This window comes from Panthera tigris, chromosome A1, assembly GCF_018350195.1.
Source record: "Panthera tigris isolate Pti1 chromosome A1, P.tigris_Pti1_mat1.1, whole genome shotgun sequence".
NCBI classification, from domain to species: Eukaryota; Metazoa; Chordata; class Mammalia; order Carnivora; family Felidae; genus Panthera; species Panthera tigris.
In genome coordinates, this window is record NC_056660.1 from 20,171,228 (window position 1) to 20,190,000 (window position 18,773).

General features: G+C 43.1%; 1 protein-coding gene across 1 annotated transcript in view; it reads left to right on the top strand.

Annotated features, from left to right (window-relative positions):
- The first annotated feature begins 14,309 nt into the window (after positions 1 to 14,309).
- The window catches only part of LOC102970885 (guanylate cyclase soluble subunit beta-2-like), a 59,803-nt gene continuing 55,339 nt past the window's right edge, over positions 14,310 to 18,773 (top strand). Inside the window, exons 1-3 of the mRNA XM_042998326.1 lie at positions 14,310 to 14,503; positions 14,603 to 14,663; positions 17,714 to 17,787. Coding sequence (XP_042854260.1) covers positions 14,310 to 14,503; positions 14,603 to 14,663; positions 17,714 to 17,787 — 329 coding nt within the window. The remainder of the gene's footprint in view (positions 14,504 to 14,602; positions 14,664 to 17,713; positions 17,788 to 18,773) is intronic.

The following is an 18,773-nucleotide window of genomic DNA, read 5'->3' on the forward strand; positions in this document are numbered from 1 at the left end:
GCACTTCTCACATACTTTTTCCTGCTCGGGTTTGAGAACCACTGGTCTAGAGAACACATTGCATTCTGTTCATTCCTATTACTTCTTCTGGTGTTTTCTTACAAAGAAAGAAATCGTCCAGTTGGTACATGCTCATGAAATGCCAGAGTGCTCTTGGGGGTAAAGGAGGGAGACAGACTAGGACAAACCAATAATCTAAATTAAGCCCAAGACGCTCTAGGCTAAGGTCACTCTGAGAACTGAATAGAGCTTTCTTTCTGCCAGGCCCATGTAATGATGGTTGTATTGTTCAGTTTTTTATAAAGAATGTTTTATTTATGTGAACTTGACTATCTGAATCTAAGTATTTAAAACTCCTATGAAAAAAAAAAACTAAAAATTATGTGGCATTCTTAGACATTTTATATCAACACATTTCGGATGAAAATATACTGGAAACGTTTTAATACTTGTCTTTATTATTATTTTCTTTTTGAGTGCCAAGGTCAATGTTTGGGAGATCTCTTTCATTTTGTTGCTTATCCCAAGCCCACTCTAGCCAGAAGCTTGGCTGAAAAATAAATGTTTGGGAGATTTGTTTTATAAACTGCATTAAAGCACACCAAGTTAATATTGCCACGTATCTTCCTTTTCCCCAAATGTGGCCTTGTTTTGAAGCCCCACAAATAAAAGTTCACTGCTAAGGATAAGTTCAGAATGAAGGTCTCTTTACCCTGCCTCTTATCAAACTACAGTTTGTCATAGATTCGACCCTGACATTATGTGGTGAAGACTTTGTGTACATTTTGCTTTTACAGATAAGAAAAAAAATAAACAGGACAGAAAGGATGTTTGGAGTCTTGATTTTTTTTTTCTTTTAGCATTTATTGCTTATGGGACACGAAGCCATCCTTTCCTCTTTTGCTTCCCATTTTGTATATTTTTGTCTTTAATGAGACTATACACAGACTGCCTGAAAAATTCCATGATTCAGAAACAGAAGGCTGGCGGGTCTTTGGGATGATTTTAGGTGTTTGAAATTGGTGATAAACTGCAGGATCTGGGCTTTGTCTAGGCAATCCTGAGATAGTGTCTACTGAGGTCTTAAGAGAAATAAAATTCATGGCAATAAAAGTCAATTCAGTAAAATCAGCTGAGGTGATTGATTCTTTTCCCCCACGAAATGAGCAGTTATTCGATCAGCTGCTCCTTGAGAAACAATGGTAGTGGCTACAGCTTTCCCAGGATTGTCTCAGTTTTGATTTATGGAAATCTACCTATCTCTAGACCTCTATCCAAAAAAGAGGATGTGAGCTCCTGACAATGGACTTATACTTCAGGCTTTGTTGTCTAGCTCCCACCACAAAATGTCTTCTTCATGCAGGAAGATACATGGGAGTTTAGTTTGAATGGTATATACCCAACTCTGAAGGGTACCTCTGCTACAGAGAACATGGCTTCCAGGTGGTTCTAACAGGAGGCACATTTGTGTCATCACGGATGGCCCTTTCATGGTGAATTCATTTCCTCCTGCTGTTGTAACAATGACCACAAATGCAGGGGCTTTATTCTCTTAGAGTCTGGAGAACTATAATCAGGCCGACTGGGATAAATCAAGGTGTGAGCAGAGCTGATTCCTTCTGGAGGCTTTGAGGGGATCATCCGTCCCCTTGCCTTTCCAGCTTCCAGAGGATGCCCACATACCCTGACTTGTGGGCCCTGCTTGACATCACCTGCACCTTCTGCTTCTGTCTTCACATCTCCAGTTACTCACTCTGATCTCTTGCTTGTCCCTCTTAAGGACCTTTGTGATTACATCAGTCCCACTTGGATGACCCAGGATCGTCTCCCCGTCTCAAAAACCTTAACTGAATCAAATCTACAAAGTCCCTTTTGCCATATAAGGTAACATTCACAGTTTCTGGGGGTTAGGATGCAGCCATCATGGGGAGGCCATCGTTCAGTCCACCACACATGGAACCACAGCGTATTCTAGTCCTTCAAGGCTGGATGAATCTATCAAGTCCTTATTAAGCTGTATATCGAGCAAAAGAGTATAAGACACACTTTCTCTCCTTTGGTAATCGGCAACTCAACGGGGGAAGTTAGGACAAACATGGATAAAATGGTGCTGAGCACTTACTGCTTCATGGAGCACCTCTGCCCACCCATAAGAATAGCTCTGCAAAAGCAGAAGCCCATTTAGCTCAAGGTGTCAGGGAGAACTTCACAGGAGAGGTTCTCTTGAAAGACAGCTTTAGTCTCTGGCAGAAGATTGCTAAAGGCTGTCATTTCATGCAAAAGGACAGGTCACAGACATGGCAGTGGCCAGCAAGGGGATGCCCTTGACTGAAGGGCAAGGTTTTTACTGAGCATCCATGGAAGGCTACATTGATAGATGTCAAGAAGAATTGATCAGATGGGGGTAAAGAATTGAGTGTTATCTTGTTCTTGAGCCGAAGCGTAGAGAGCAGAAGCCTCAGATGATGCAATACAGTTATGGGGGCGGTGGGGGAGGGTGGTGGTGGTGAGCCTGGAGAATGGCCCCTGAAAGGCTGTGGGATTAAACCAATCCAAACTTCCCATAGCTTCGGGAAGAGAGGATCTCAGGCCCCAGATCTGACTTCTGTGGTAGATCTTGCCCACGGTCCCTGTGCAGTTCACATGCGTTCTCAGGTGGTATCTGTTTCCAGCTGTGGTAGGCACCCACCCCCCCAATCAAACACAGGGTGCCCTAGACCCCCCTGTTCCTCATCAACACCCTGGGTCAGGGCAGCTCTCCTTGAAAGGGGCAGGAGGAGCATGGTGGTGGTGAGGGGAGGGTTTGGGCAGACACAGGGTGTAAATAAATGTATGAAGCCATTTTGGTTGACCTCCCAGGCCATGGAGGATGTCAAAGCCTGCCGGTCATTCTCTTGGGGGAATTCCTGTGTTCATTTATCCATTTGTTTGTCATTTGACAAAGAATGTTGAGCATGTACTATGTCCCACCCTATGTCTGGGGACAGAACATAAACAGTCTCTCACGGAGCTTTCAGTTTGGTGGGAGAGACAGACCTTAATCAAAGGATTACAGCAGTACCATGGATCAGAATTGTGGTAAGGATCCTGGGAGGAGGCCCGTGGTGTCACAGGGAACTTGTAAGGGGGGGCGTGTGAGCTGGTTGGGGCGTCTGAGTGGCTTGGGGAGGGCTTTCTAGATCCCATATGGCTTCACTTGTCCTACTCAAATACTCAAATGTCACCTCCCCAGAGAGGTCTTCTTGACCACCCTATCTCAACTATCGCTGCTATTTTTTTAAAAAAAAATTTAAAGCTTATTTATTTATTTTGAGAGAGAGAGAAAGCAGGAGTTGGGGAGGGGGAGGGAAGGAGGGAGGGAGAGAGAATCCCAAGCAGGCTCTGCACTGTTAGCGTGGAGCCTGACATGGGACTCAAACCCATGAACCGGAGCCAAAGTTGGATGTTTAACTGACTGGGCCATGCAGGTGCCCCTCAACTATCACTGCTCTTAATCTCCACCATGGATCAGCTGGCTGCGCTGTGTTTACTATGATCTAACATGTGATTATACACACACGCACACATATACACACTCACACATACTCACTCATATACATTCACACATGCACGCTTGCCCCCCTTAAATTGTGAGCTCCATGAGGGCAGTAGCATAGTCTATTCTGTTCATGCTCTATCCCCTGCGTCAAGAAGAGTGCCTACACCAACAACTGTTTGTTGACTGAGTGACTGATTGACAGATTGCATAAATGAATTGAAATGAAGTGAGTTGAGATCTTTAGGGGGATAGGAGGCATCAGAATATAAAGGGTTGGGGGCTGTAGAGAGGGATTCAGGCTGAGGAAATGTCATGGGCAAAGGATCTGTGCTGGAGGGAGTATGGCACTGGAGGGAGTTCAAAGACATCACTGATTTATTTGCAAGTTATACTGAGTACCCATATATGCTCAGAACTCTCCCAGATCCTGAGAGTAGAACACTAAGACTAGATCCCTACCTTCAGAGCTTAGAAATTTGGTGGGAGAGGTATGCAGGCAATAAGCCAGCATACATTATATGCATATATTCAAATGTAATAACATGTCAGGTAATGATAAATGATGTGAAGTAGAATAGAGAATGGGCTAGAGAGTAGATGAGCAGAAGGTGGGGGGTTTTTAGTCAGAGAAAGCCTCTCAGAGGTGGTGATGCTTGAACAGGGCCCTGAATGAGAGACGGATTAAGTGAGACCAGGGGAAGGACTGGTCAGGCCAAGGAGGGAGTCCGCACAAAGGCCCAGGGGCAGGATGGCATCAGGGAGGGGGTCTTGAGGAGGCAGGAAGGAATGTACTGGGTGGTTCTGAACGGGAGAGTAGCAGCTTCTGATTTCGTTTTTAAAAGAGGATTGTGGCCGCTGGGTGGGGATCTGCCTTAAGGGCTCAGAGGGACAACTTGGGACAGCAGCCGGGTCACTCTGCAGTGGGCCGGACAAGAGACGACGCTGGCTGCCTGGATGGGGGGAGTGGGCTGCTACAGAGGACTGGGTTAGAGAGACTCCGAAGCAGGACAGGTGGCTATTTAGGCTTGCCGCGAACCGGATATAGAGACACGGGGCTCTCTCTTGAGGTGCAAGTGACCACAGATACCCTTTATTAAGCTGATTGACAGAGGGGCTGATTAGCAGGGGGGTTTTGGGGGGCAGTAACCAAAAGTCATCTCTTGGATGTATTAACTTAGAGCCTTCTGTGCACTTCCAGCTGAGGAATCAGACACTTTGGGTGGAGCTCAGGGGAGCGGCTGGATCTAGGGGTGCAAAACTGGGCAGTGGTGCCATAGAGACAGAATCTGAAGCCACGAGGAGCTGCAGTCACCAAGATACCCCGTGGAGATCTGAAAGGAGGTGAGGTGAAGGATCCGCTAGAGACCCCAATATTTAGAGGCCCAGAAGAGAAGGAGCCCGTGTGGTGTGAGGGAAAGCAAGCTCCTGAGGTGAAGAAAATGCTCCACGTTTGGGGGGACGGAGCATAGACAGTGGAGGGGGGTGGTGCAGGGCCAGCAGGGCATGCGCCAAAGCCAGGTGAGAAGAATAGTCTTGACCTTGATTCAAAATGGTACCGTCTACATCCAGAGAGCTCACTGACCCTACTCGTAAAACCCAGCTCCAGATTCTTTCTGGCTCTTTCTAAAACTCCAGTGGTCCTGAGAGGCAGTGGAGGGTAACAGACCAGAGCTTCAAGGATCTCGCCGGCAGCCAGTGTCGGGGGGCGGGTGGGGGGGTTGGTGGTGATGGGTGAGTGGGAGGGGGGTGGCATCAGGCCCTCACACCTCCTCCTCCAACGAGCAAGACCCGCTCTCACCCCGTGGCCCTCTGCAGACCATGCAGGCCCGGGTGGAAAAGCAGGCCAGCGACGTGGGCTCCCTGGGCCTCATTTTTCTCAAACGTGAATTGGGCATGATAATACTAGCTCTTAACTTGCAGTGTTGTGATGAGGGTTAAAGGGCCTGCCAGACAGTAACTGTTAACTACGGGCATATTCAAGGGTGATGATTTGCCATCCCTTCGAAGAGTCAAAAATTCTGCCACACACCCTGAAAATAGCTATAAAAGAGAAATTCTAGAAATTTTGAAGACTGGATTAGAGGTAGTCTAGCCTCCTGAAATAACCGTTTGGAAGAAGGCAGCACTGAATCAACGTGAGGATGGAAATGTGCTCTTGAGTCAGAGGTCTAGCCGGACTCTCAGCTCCCCCACCCAGCAGATGGTTGGCCTTGGACTTGATGCTTGACTGCTTTCCGCCTCAGTGTCCTGGTTGTAAAGTATCACAGCACGCGTGACTCCCTCACGGGGTATATGAGCACCTAACACGACAATGCACATAGAGTACTCTGCACAGTGTCCCGCACACAGCAAGCACACCATAAATACTGCAGTTAAGGGGTGCCTGTGCAGCTCAGTCAGTTAAACATGCAACTTGGGCTTCGGGCGTGATCTCGCGGTTCATGAGTTCGAGCCCTGCGTCGGGCTTTCTCTCTGCCGTCAGCACAGAGCCTGCTTCAGATCCTCTGTCTCCACCTCTCCCTGCCTCTCCCCCCACTTGTGCTCTTTCTCTCTCAAAAACAAATAAACGCTAGAAAAAATTACCATGAGCTCTTGGAAAATATCAGTATATAAGTTATTACAATGTGACAATCCTTTATTGTCATGCTTCCTTTACATATGGCCTCCAGATCATCCCATTTATTTGCAGCTTTCCCCCAGATTAAATGGAAGCATAGATCAGGTTACATTTGAAGTCTGCTGAATTCGGTCTTAAAGGAGCCTTCAAAGGAGTGTCAGAGCTATCGTTTGGTTTGCCTCCTCATCTCCAGGCTTGCCTGGCTTCTGTATGTGATTTGTAAAGGTAAACTTGTCTTCACTTTGCAGTTCCTGGAGTTCCACCCCCTGAAAATCACAGCTCCGTATTACATTGAGGGGAACTGCTGTTTGGGGAGGACAAACGACATTTTCATGATTAATCCATGCCTTGGGAACCAGTCCCAGAGGGAGGACTGAGAGCTGAGTCCAGTCTTCTGAGCTGTGTTCCTCCACTCGATCTGGATTTGTGACCATTCAAAGCCACATACCATGGCCTCCCTACAGCAGAACAATGATACAGCAAGCTGTTGGTATGTGATCATTTGGCCACATGGTGGCACTTCACGCCTAGTAATTCTGTTGGTCCTCTTTCCCTAGCCCTGAAGGTTTGAAATAAAAAACAGAAAGAGAAAGAAGCATGCCCTCTTAGAATGGCACAGGCACCATTGCCAGAAAGCACAGGGTTCAATGAGGAAAAGGCTCAGCTCTTGCCGTTTTCCTCAGTTCTAAGGGGAAGGCTCTGGTCCCAAATGGAAAGACCAAGAGTTCTACACGCAAGAGCCCATTTTCCAGGTTTTGTTTTTGTTTTTTTCCCCCACAACACTGCACTAATTCCAGGTCCAAAGTAAAATGTCATCTACCAGTGTAGCAGATGAAAGAAAGGGGGCCCCCATGGGCCAGAGTTTGACTTTCTTAGAAAAAGATTTTTCTGAAGATACCACCTGACTTCAAGACAGCCCTCAGCTGCTGAAAAAAGGAATGGGATTATTACCCACCATTTTAATTCTATGACTTAAGGATCTAAAAATAAATAAATAAATAAATAAATAAACAAACAAATAAATAAATAAATAAAAACCAAAAGGGATTATTACCTACTATTTTAATTATTTTCTTGGAGGTTATAGAGACTTGGGCCTGAGTTTGAATACCAGCTCTGACATTAACTAGTTTTGGAGCCTCAAGGAAGCTACTTAACTTTCTCTATACCTCATTGTTGTCACTTTTAAGGGAGTTCATGATAAAAGGACCTACCTTATAGGATTGTGGTAAGAATGAAATAATATTAAATGGAACCAAATGAGATTGCCAGTATTCAAGTATTTGGCCCACAGGAACAGGAATTTCATGTAGTTCATGCTTGGGCACATAGTGAGGCTTGGTAGAGTGAGCTATTACTATCACAGCTTGCATGACAAGAAGTCAACAAGCACTTATTGTGAACATTTAGAAATAAACCATGACAAATGAAAATGGAAGCATAGCATTAAAGTTCTTGTGGGATGCAGCAAAAGCAGTACTAAGAGGGAAGTTCATAGCAATAAATACCTACATCAAGAGGCAAGAAAGATCCCCAGTAAACAACATAACTCTATGACTTAAGGATCTAGAAAAAGAAGAACAACTGAGCTTAAAGTTAGCAGAAAAAAGGAAATAATAAAGATTAGAGCAGAAATAAATGAAATAGAAAATAGAAAACAAAATAGAAAGATTAACCAAACTGTAAATTGGTTCTTTGAAAAGATAAACAAAATTGACAAAGCCTTAACTAGACTAACCAAGGGGGAAAAACGAAAGGGCTCAAATCAACAAAATTCTAAATGAAACAAGAGACATTACAATCAATACCACAGAAATTCAAAGGGTCATAAGAGATGACACAAATAACTGTATACTAACAAACTAGACAACCTAGAAGAAATGGACAAATTCTTAGAAATATACAACTTAACTGAGACTGAAGAAAGAAAGGAATAGAATAGAAAGAAATGAAGAAATAGAAAATCTGAATAGACCAATTACTAGTAAGGAGATTAAATCAGTAATAAAAATTCTCCTAATGGAGAAAAGCCCAGGGCCCAATGGCTTCACTGGTTAATTCTACCAAACATTTAAATAAAAATTAACAACAACATTTTTCAAACTCTTCTAACATATTGAAGAGGAGGGAACACATTCAAACTCATTTTATGAGGCCAGCACCATCCTGATACCCAAACCAGAAAAGGACACTATTAGAAAAATACATACATACATACATACACACATACTACAGGTCAATATCCTTGATATATATAGATGTAAAAATTATCAATAAAATATTGGCAAATTGAATTTAGCAGCACATTAAAAGGATCATACACCATGATTAAGAGGGATTGATTCCTGGCATGCAAGTATGGTTCAAAATATGCAAATCAATATGACACATCAAATTAATAGATTGAAACAAAAGAATTATATAATCATCTCAAGAGACACAGAAGAAGCATTTGAAAAATTCAACATTCATTCATGATAAAATCTCTTAACAAATTAGGACAGGAGGAATATATTTCAACATAATAAAGGCATATATGAAAGACCACAGCTAACATCATGCCCAATGGTTAAAGGCTAAAAACTTCTTTTAATATCAGGAACAGGACAAGGATATCCACTCTCAACAGTCTTCTTCAACATCGTACTGAAAGTCCTAGCCATAGCAACCAGGCAAGAAAAAGAAATGACAGGTAAAAATATGTAAATAAAATAATAATAATAATAATAATAATAATTGGGAAATTATAAAGAATAAAAGGAAATAAAAGGGATTCGAATTGAAAAGGCAGAAGTAAAATTGTGTCTATTTGCAGATGATATTTTATATATAGAAAATTTGAAAGACTCAACTAAAAATCTATTAGACTTAATCAATGAATTCAGTAAAGTTGTAGGATATAAAACTAGCATACAAAAATCAGTAGCATTTCTATATGCTAACAATAAATTTTCTGAAAAAGAAATAAATTCATTTCATTTACAATACCACCAAAAATAATGAAATATATAGGAATAAATTGAAAGAAATGAAAGATCTCTACTTTGAAAACTACAAGACACTGATGAAAGAAATAAAAAAAACACACAAATAAATGGAAAGATTGACTATGTTCATGGATTTGAAGAAATAATACTGTTAAAATGTGAATACTACCAAAACCCATCTATAGATTCAATGAAATCCTTGTCAAGATTCCAATGGCATTTTTTACAAAAGTAGAAAAACACTCCTAAAACTTACATGGAACCACCAAAAACCCCAAATTGCTAAAGAAATCCCAAGAAAGATGAGAACAGGAGGCATCACACTTCCTGACTTCAAGCTCTACTATAAAGCTATAATCATCAAAACAGTATGGTATTGGCATAAAAACAGACAAATAAGCCCATGAAACAGAATCAAGAGCCCAGAAATAAACCCAAGCATGTATAGTCAACTGATATTTGACAAGGGAGCCAAGAGTACTTAATGGAGAAAAGACAGTCTTTTCTATAAATGGTGCTGGGATAACTGGATATTCACATGTACAGGGATGAAAATGGATCTACATTCCACACCACCCACAAAATTTACTCAAATGGATTGAAGACTTATATGTAATACCTGAAATCATGAAACTCCTAGAAGAAAACATAGGAACAAAGCACCTTGACATGGGTCTTGGTGATAATGTTTTTAGATGTGACATTTAAAATCCTTAAACACAAACAACAAAATAAAAAATGAACAAGAGAAATGACATCAAACTAAAAAGCACAGCAAAAGAAGTCATCAACCAAGTGAAAAGACAGCCTGCAGCATGGGAAAAAATATTTGCAAACTATACATCTGATAAAGGGTTAATATCCAAAATATATAAAGAATTCATACAACTCAATAGGAAAAAACCCAAACAATCCAATTAAAAAATGGGCGAAGGATCTGAAGAGACACTTTGCCAAAGAAGATGTATAAAAGGCCAACAGGTACCTGGAAAGATGCTGAACACCACTAAGCAACAAGGAAATGCAAATTAAAACCACAGTGAGGTAGCACCTCATGTCTGTTAGAATGGCTATTATCAAAAAGACAGGGGGTGATAAATGCTGGCGAGGATGAGGCTAATGGGAACCTGTAGAGCTGCAGTGGAAAACAGTATGGAGAATCCTCAAAAAATTAAAAATGGTACTACCAAATCATCCAGCAATTCCATTTCTGGGAATATATCCAATGGATATGAAAACAATAACTTGAAAAGATAACTGAGCCCTGCTGTTCATAGCAGCATTATTTACAATGGCCAACTCATGGAAACAACCTAAGTGTCCATCAATGGATGAGTGGGTAAAGAAGTTGTGTTGTGTACACACACACACACACACACACACACCCTGGAATATTACTCAAACATTAAAAACAAGGAAATCCTAACATTTGCAAAAACATGGATCGTCCTAATATGGCATTAAGCTATGTGAAATAAGCCAGACAAAGAAAGACAAATACTGTATGATCTCACATATATGTAAAATCTTAAAAACAACAACAACAACAAAAAAACCTCCTAGAAAAAGTGATCAGACTTAATGATTACCAAAAGTGGAGGATGGAGGGAGGCAAAACTGGAAGAAGAAGGTGGTCCAAAGGTACAAATTTCAGTTATAAGATAAATAAGCACTAGGGGTGTAAGTTACAACATGATGATGGTAATTAACACTGCTAGACAGCATATAGGAAAATTGTTCAAGGATTATATCCTGTGAGTTATCATCACAAGAAGAAAATTGTTTTCCTTTTTTATTTTCTTCTTTTTATTGTATCTCTATGAGAAGTGGCTGTTAGCTGACCCTATTGTGGTGATCATTTCAGATGATATATAAATCATCCCATCACGCTGTATACCTTAAACTTCTATTGTGATGTATGCCAATTATTCCTCAATAAAACTGCCAAAAAAAAAAAAAAAAAAAGCCATCACCCTGTCTTCTGGAAATATTTCCCTGAAGATTCTTATTGCTAAGTACCCTATTGCTGCCGTATGCCAAAATTCCAAATATGAAAATATGCCTGAAAGAAATCTGGCTCTGTTTCACAGCCCTACCTGTAGCCAAGTAATCTCTACCTCAGGCTGTCAATGAGATATTAGTCCCACTGGGAGGAAATCAAGGCCAATGTCGCGGCACCCATGGTGTGAGTAAAGGAAAGCGATGCAGAACTCACCCCTCCGAGAGAGCACCCTGTACCTTGGGCTGATACCGAAATTCCTCCTCGGTCTCTCTGATGCACTCCCATCAAAGTTTATCTCTTCTATGTTCCAGTGCCTCTTAGCAAGCCAGGTGAATACTAGCTAATGCCAGTTTCTCCCTCTTGGGCTCACCAAAAGTAAGGCAGCTACACCCCTAGAAATGCAAAAACAAACACAAACCAGATGATGGTGATAGTTTATCAGAGAAAATCTTCCTCCCACATCCTCTTTCCTTTGCTTCTTGCAGATCTTTCCTCAAACTGTACAGATTGGTCTAGTAAACTCCCTATGGTATCTCACCTTCCCCCTTGTCATGGGCAAAATGGAAACTTGTGCTTCTCGTTACACATAAGTCACAGACTGCAGACCACAAGAGATGAGAGTGTCTTACAGGGCTTCATTGTGTATCACAGAAGATGTGTAAAGGAGCATGCATTTACAGACAGGCGTCTAACCTGGGGAATGAGTTTCTTCAATGCACCAAATGGGCTAAAAGTTAAGAAGCCAGATGCAGAAGAGAACATGCTGCATGACTTAATTTATAGGAAGTTCTGAAGTTCAAGAGCCAGCAAAACTAATCTATGAGGATCGTCAGAACAGTAATTGCGGGTGGTGGGGCTGATTGAGAAGGTATGAGGTATGTGATGCTGGAGAAGGTTTGTCTTTTTATGTCGGTGGGATTCTGTGAACTACACAGGTGTAGACACTTGTCAAAGCTCACAGAACTGCACCCCAAAGACCAAAAGAAATAGCAGTGAGAAGTGGCCCCCAGAACAACAATGACAGGGTAGGAGCCCCTTTTGTCATGGAAGAGAGGAGGGAAGCTCCTCACTGGGCTGTCGATGCAGTTGAAAAACATATAAAACGTCAGCCAACTTTCCAGGCAGTTTCAACATCCAGGGACGTTTTTCTCCACGCATACACTGCCTATGTCTTTTCAAATGTTTACAGAGTATTTACAAAAAGTAGTCCTTTGGGTGGCGGTTGTAATTAGGAAAACTGGCAGTGAAAATTAACACATACCATACAAGAGAGATAATCGCTTCACTGCCATATACAATATTATTATCAAATGGTATTCGCCAAGGAATCCAATTGGTCCATACAAGCTCAATCTCGTTGTTCTAGGAAAGATCGCCCCTTCCTTGTTACCCTTGAGGACGAAGCTGCCACAGCCCACGAATGATATGCCATATGGCACTTAACATCAGAATCGGAATGAGCTTGTGCTTTTTGTGTGAGATACTGAAATTTATTAGAAAATCAGAAAGCCTAATTTCCACCAAGTTCCTGAGACCTGCCATCTGCTGCGTGAGAAAGAAAATGGAGATTTTTTTTTTTTAACCATTTACTTATTGTGAAATGTAAGAGTGCTGGCGTATTTGAAAAAGCAGGGTTGAGGGCTGGGGGTACAAAAGAGAGAGCCAGAGCAAGCCCACTTGGCAGGGGAGAAAGAAGACTGTCAGCTGAATGGTGGCAGAGGCTTGGGAAGCATAATTATGGAAATCACCTCTTCCAGAGCCTTTTTTTCTCCTCCTGAGCACATGTTCCTTCCACACAGGAATAGCACAGAGAAAGGGCAGCTTTTGAGAACAAGCAGTCTCCATTGCAGAAAGGAAGAAGAAGGGTCTTAAATAAGTACCCGTCTGTCTATTAGGTCTTTCCATAGAGGGGATAGTGTGAGGAAGACAGGAGGAGGGTGACAGACAAGGGAGCCAAAAGGCCTACTGGGTGGGGAGGCAAGGAGAGCTTTCTAAGGGGGCTGCAGAAAGAGGGGGAGGCAAGATGGGAGATGGATCTGAGTGGGGGTGGGGAAGGAGAGCCTGCTGAGAGGGGAGGGATCTTTCAACATCGTTTGGAATTTGACTGTATGTGTTGGGTGTTGGGGGTACAAAGATAAAGATGCTTTGTGCTTTAAGGAGGGCATGCCAGATGTCTGGGCATTCGTTTCAGAGGAACGCCTCCGCTCCTGGCATGGTAGGCTCATGAGATACTGCCATGACATGTGTCACATCCATGTGGCTGTCCTACACCCTCCGTAGAGCAGAGCAGTGCAACCTCAAGGGCTTACCCAACCTCTTGATCCTGTTGTATTTATTTCTACTCTTGTTTTTACACCAAAGCTGGCGAGTCTATGGGAACTGCTGTAAGCAGTTCACCCTGGACGTGGTTGGTGACTGTGTTTCTCACCTCTGATCACAACCCTGAGGAAATAGACGCCCTAGGAAATTGGTTACCAGAGCCTGAACGGAGTGGGGATGGGGAGGCAAGTAAGGCTCTAAGGCACCAGGGAATCTCATGTTATATTATAGAGTCAAGTTCTGGTCAAGGCAGGGCCATTTTTGGACCAGGTCCAAGGGGGTTTAATTAAAGAAGAACTAAAAGGAACTCTCAAAAGGTAATGCCATCTGCAAGGCAGTCTTCCAGCGGGATCCCAGGGGCATCCTGAAAGTCGGGTTCAGGGTTCTAAGAGTGGTCTGGGGTCACAGGGCCCCCTGACCGGCCACCTGAGAACACACCCCCATCTCAGGCTCTGTACTCCGGAGGTGCTCACCGTGGTGACACCACACAGATAGATGACTGTGATCTGTCACCTGAAAGGATGAATGACTTAGCAATAGCCTCCTGGGCTTCCGGAATCCTGGCCTCCCACTTAGGCCAAGCTAGGAAAGGATGCGTCAGAGAGAATTAGATGCCAACTTCTCCGTGGGGGAACCGGGTGGGAGAGGGAGCCAAGTAAGGTTTTGAGTTTGCAGCAAGATGAGGTGGGAAGCAAAAATTAGTCCCAGAGCCCAGCATGATGAGGATGTGCTCATCCTCGGAGCGTTTTCCCACATGAGGCGGGCAGACCGGTGAGGGCTGTCACCTCCCCCGGGGGCCCTGCGGGGCTCTGCTGGCTCTGGGCCCTGGGGCTCCGAGCTGCCGGCATGGTGCTGTTTTGTGTTGGTACCTCTGGGAGAAGTTCAAGTTTCAGGCCGAATCCCCAAGGAATTAGTAATGGGGTTATGCACCCCGCGGGGAACCCGGCTGCGGGTCCCATGCAGCAGCTGGTGGGGGCAGCCTTACTTTTTGCTCCCTTGGTGACTAAGAACTCAACAGTTAGCTCCTTGCCTGAAGGCCAGTGAGCAGCTCCTGATTTCCCTCTGGATGCCCAGACGCTACAAGACAGGCTTCTGGGGTTGCCAGGGGTTCTTGTGAATGATTGGGGGTTGCCTGATAGTCAGGAGCTTGGCGGTCCCCCACGACTGCTTTTGCCTGAAGGCAGCTGCTGCAGCAACATGGTAAGACCCTCTCAGCATCCTCTGTCCTCGCTTCCCCTCGGCTTCCATTTGTTGAACACCGATTGTTATCTAAGAAAAATGGCTATCATTTCCTGAGCATTCGCTACGTGTTAAGTGCCTCACCCCTACGCTCTCATTTAATCCTTGCTACAACCCATTGAGGAAGGGGCCGCTGTTACCCATTTTCCAGAGGAAACAACCGCGGATGAATGAGATTTGCTGAAGGTCCAGGGTCAAGCCGCTGCTAAAATGTGGGGGTGGCTATCCACCCGGGTAGCTGGAATCATCGCTCTATAATCCTAAGAATAGTACTGCAAGAGAGTAAGCACTATTATTTCACTTTAGCTCTTAAGCAGACAGGGCTCAGAGAGGTTAGGTAATTTACCCAAAGCCACGAAGCTGTAAGGCCCAGAGACTGAAAGCCATCTGGCTCCAGAGTGCAAGCTATTTCCTCTAAGCCGCACCCCCTCTCTGGGCTGAGGCTGTATTACATGATGGGGCTCCCTCCCCCAGCCAACAGATGGCAGGCCCGGGGAGCTGGATTGGATATGGAACATGCAGAGATCTTTACAGGAGAAACACTTAGCTAAACTTAACATTTTCTGACTTTTTTAAAAAAGGAAACGATTACTTCTTTTGAGCACTGATGTTTCTTAAAGGTACCATAGCTACTATCCACGCGGCCCTCAAAAGATTTGGATGCCGCCAGCCAATGAGCGTCCCGACCTGCTTGACGATCTAACTAGTTTAATGGTGGTAGTTCCTGAGTGTTAGAGAATTTGGGTGCTATTTGTCATTCTCCCCCATTCGAATCGGGCCCTCCAATGTATGAAGAGTATGTCTTAGCGAGACTATCTGTGAGCTGGTGTGTGAGAAGCAAATACAAAAGACCTCTGACGTGTGCAGGACCAGCCTGTTGTTTGTCTCTTTTTGGTCTCTCCAGGGGCAGAGACAGTCCTCCGATGGTAGCATTTAAGGGAAAGGCATATTTATAACTAGCAGAGGGTGAGAGGGCTGCTCTTTGACCTAAATGCTCGGGGGCTTAAAGCCCCCAAATGCTTATCTATGCCACTGGCTTCAGAGACCAATGAATGCCTAAGACCAAGTGCTGAAGTGCATGTCCCAGTGACCCTAAATTCACTGAATTTTGAGATACGTTATCCCACACGGTTATAACCCACCAGCAGACCTCTGGGTTCCCTTGTGCCTTGGTTTTCTTTGTCATACACTAGAAGGCTTAGGCAGCAGGCAAGATATTTTCATTGGCCTCCGCACTCTTCTGCAAACATTGCTAGGATAAACAGTTGCTATCTTTGTTAACATTGAATTGATTTTAAATGCCTGGAGGTATTTAAAAATTTTCATGGCTTTCAAACTCGAGGCTTTCATTCAGTACTTATTTTTTCTATAAGAATGTATCAAATATCTACTCCGTGTCAGGTACCATCTTGGTACTTTAGTTGAAATACAGATCAATTACACCTACACCCCGAGGAACTTATAATTTAGCAAAGGAGAGGGGAAAATATATGTAAAAATGATGTGCGTGTGTGTGTGTGTGTGTGTGTGTGTGTGTGTGTGTGGGAGGGTTGATAGATACGTAGATAAATAGGAAATATGTATGTGCACATGCGATATGACATAATATAACATACATAACATAACAACCCTGTGGTGATGACGACAAGGAGAGTCCAGCGGTGAATCTGGGACACAGGGAACGCCAGCCAGTATCTGACAGAGGAACAGGGATGGGTTCTAGAGACAAGGCAACAACCGAGCCAAGGTTTGCCACAGAGTGACTGAGCAAAAGGGCAGGAAACACCATCAGAGAAGTGCCCTCCGTGTTTGGGGAGAAGAGAAAGGCATTTTGGGTAAGCCTAAAGCAGCAGTGGTAGGGATAATGGAAACATAAATTCAGAGGCTTCTAGAGAGTGCTTTGAATGGCAGACTGCAGAGTGGTCTTGTAAATGAGTCACACACATGTGGTGGACAGGTAGAGCCAAGAAGAGATGGAGTGAAGGGAAAGGACTACAGTTTGCTGTGGAACTGAAAACACAGCCAAGCATGGTGTCCATTCCGTTTCCAGAAAGAACTGTTAGAACTCAGACCCCTCTCCTTCCTGTTGGCACTGGCCTCTTTTCCTTTAAGAAATCCCCATATATAAACTTCCAAACTTATAAGTCTTGGGCTTGACATTTGTGAGAGAGATTCTCACAAATATTTGTGAGAGGATTCTTTATTTTATGAAGATTTTTTTTAAATGGAATTCCCTTGATGTTTTCAAATATAATCCAGTTGCCACAGCCCTTAGTTTAGGTGTCCCCATGCTGTGGAGACGGGTGGCCTACATGGGCTGCACTGCCCTTCACCAGGCAGAGGTATTTATAAGCCCTTTTTTTATTTAAAAAGTTTTTTTTTTTTATCTGAAGAAGGGAAAAAGGAAGATAACAGATTAAGGGGCACACCAGGTAGAAAACTGTTAATCCCATTGTTCTTTCTTCATTATTGTTTTTATCCTCTCTTTATTTTCCTTCACATTTTATATCTTCTTCCACAAACATGCCCATCCCTAACTTACTTTTATAAAGAAAATTGTCCTTTCACTGCCTTTGTGAAATGATATGACACGAGTGCCCTTCCTCATCCCCAGCTCTAACACCCAACCCCATGCACCTGTTGTGTTTTTGAACTCTTTGTTCTAACCAAAAGATTTCCTTTTTTGGAGACGGTTACATGGAACCTCTTTTTTTTTTTTTTTTTTTTTAATTTAAACCCAAGTTAGTTAACATCTACAAGGAAGCTCTTCTAATTCTAGTCTGATTTCAAATTTAGCTCCTTAGGTTTTCTCTATGGAAATGGCTTCCCTTTAAGTTGGGAGAAAAAGCATAACTATCAAAGAAGTAAACTCAGGAGAAACAGGGAAAAGGTGTAATTCATTTCTTCCAGAAGATGCCTTTGCAGTTCTCCTAAAAGACACCATTCAGATGTCTACGACTGGGGATTTCATGCTTCATTATCCCTATTTTCCCTCTTGTTTTGTGTTCTAGTACGGATTTATCAACACCTGTCTTCAGTCTCTTGTGATAGAGAAATTTGGTGAAGAGACCTGGGAAAAACTGAAGTAAGTATATTAAAGGAAAGATGGAGAATCCCCAGGGACAAGCCTCCGGTGTTTTGAAGGTCATGGGTTTTTACTAACCTTTTGATGAAGATGGCTATTACTAGGGACGTCAATTTAAGTACCTTAAACATACCAACTAGATACAGGAAAAATCTGCTCTACCATATCTATTATTAAGGAAGGTATCAGTCTTAATTACTAAGCAGCTTTAAAACAGGGTCCCTATGTGAATGATCATTCTACCTTTAATTTCATGAATGAATTCTTATTTCCTCCTTTTGATCATGGAAGAGAAAGCAACTGCATTATTTCCATCGCACATAAATGGAGCTGTTGAAATCCCACGGAAGATGGGTAACCCTTTTGAGTTTAGCCAGAATCCCTGTATACGTATTCTTTAGTTACCTGTTACAGTTTTTCCTCTCGGCCACCACCCAGCAAAGGCTGAACACGGTTAATTACATCTCCTTGCGGTCTCCCGTCTGATTCCTGTAACCTTGTACTGTCCTTCTGCTTCTTGGAGGCTCCCAGCCTCTAAGTATTAGAGGACTGGGCTAAAGGGTCTCCTAGGTCTCCTGGTTCTTTCAAGAGGGAAGAGTAAAAAAAATATGGAAAAATGATTGGCATCCTTGATTAATCAATGGCATGCAAATCGAAACAATTTGGTGCTGCTTTGTCTATTAAATCTACAAAACATTGAAGTGATAATAAGCAATTCTGGTTAAGATGCAGCAAAATGGGTAATTGCTGATGGCAATGTGAGTCAGGGCAGCCCTTTAGGAAAGCAATTTGACAATATGTACCAGAAGCTGGGAAAATGATAAAATCCTTTAAAGCAGTAATTTAATTCTTGAGAATTTATTCTTGGGAATCTAGTCCCTTAGAAACAAACATACACACACACACACACACACACACACACACACACACACACACACATAGGTGTAACATAGCCCTATATTTATAAATAATAAAAGAAAAAATTA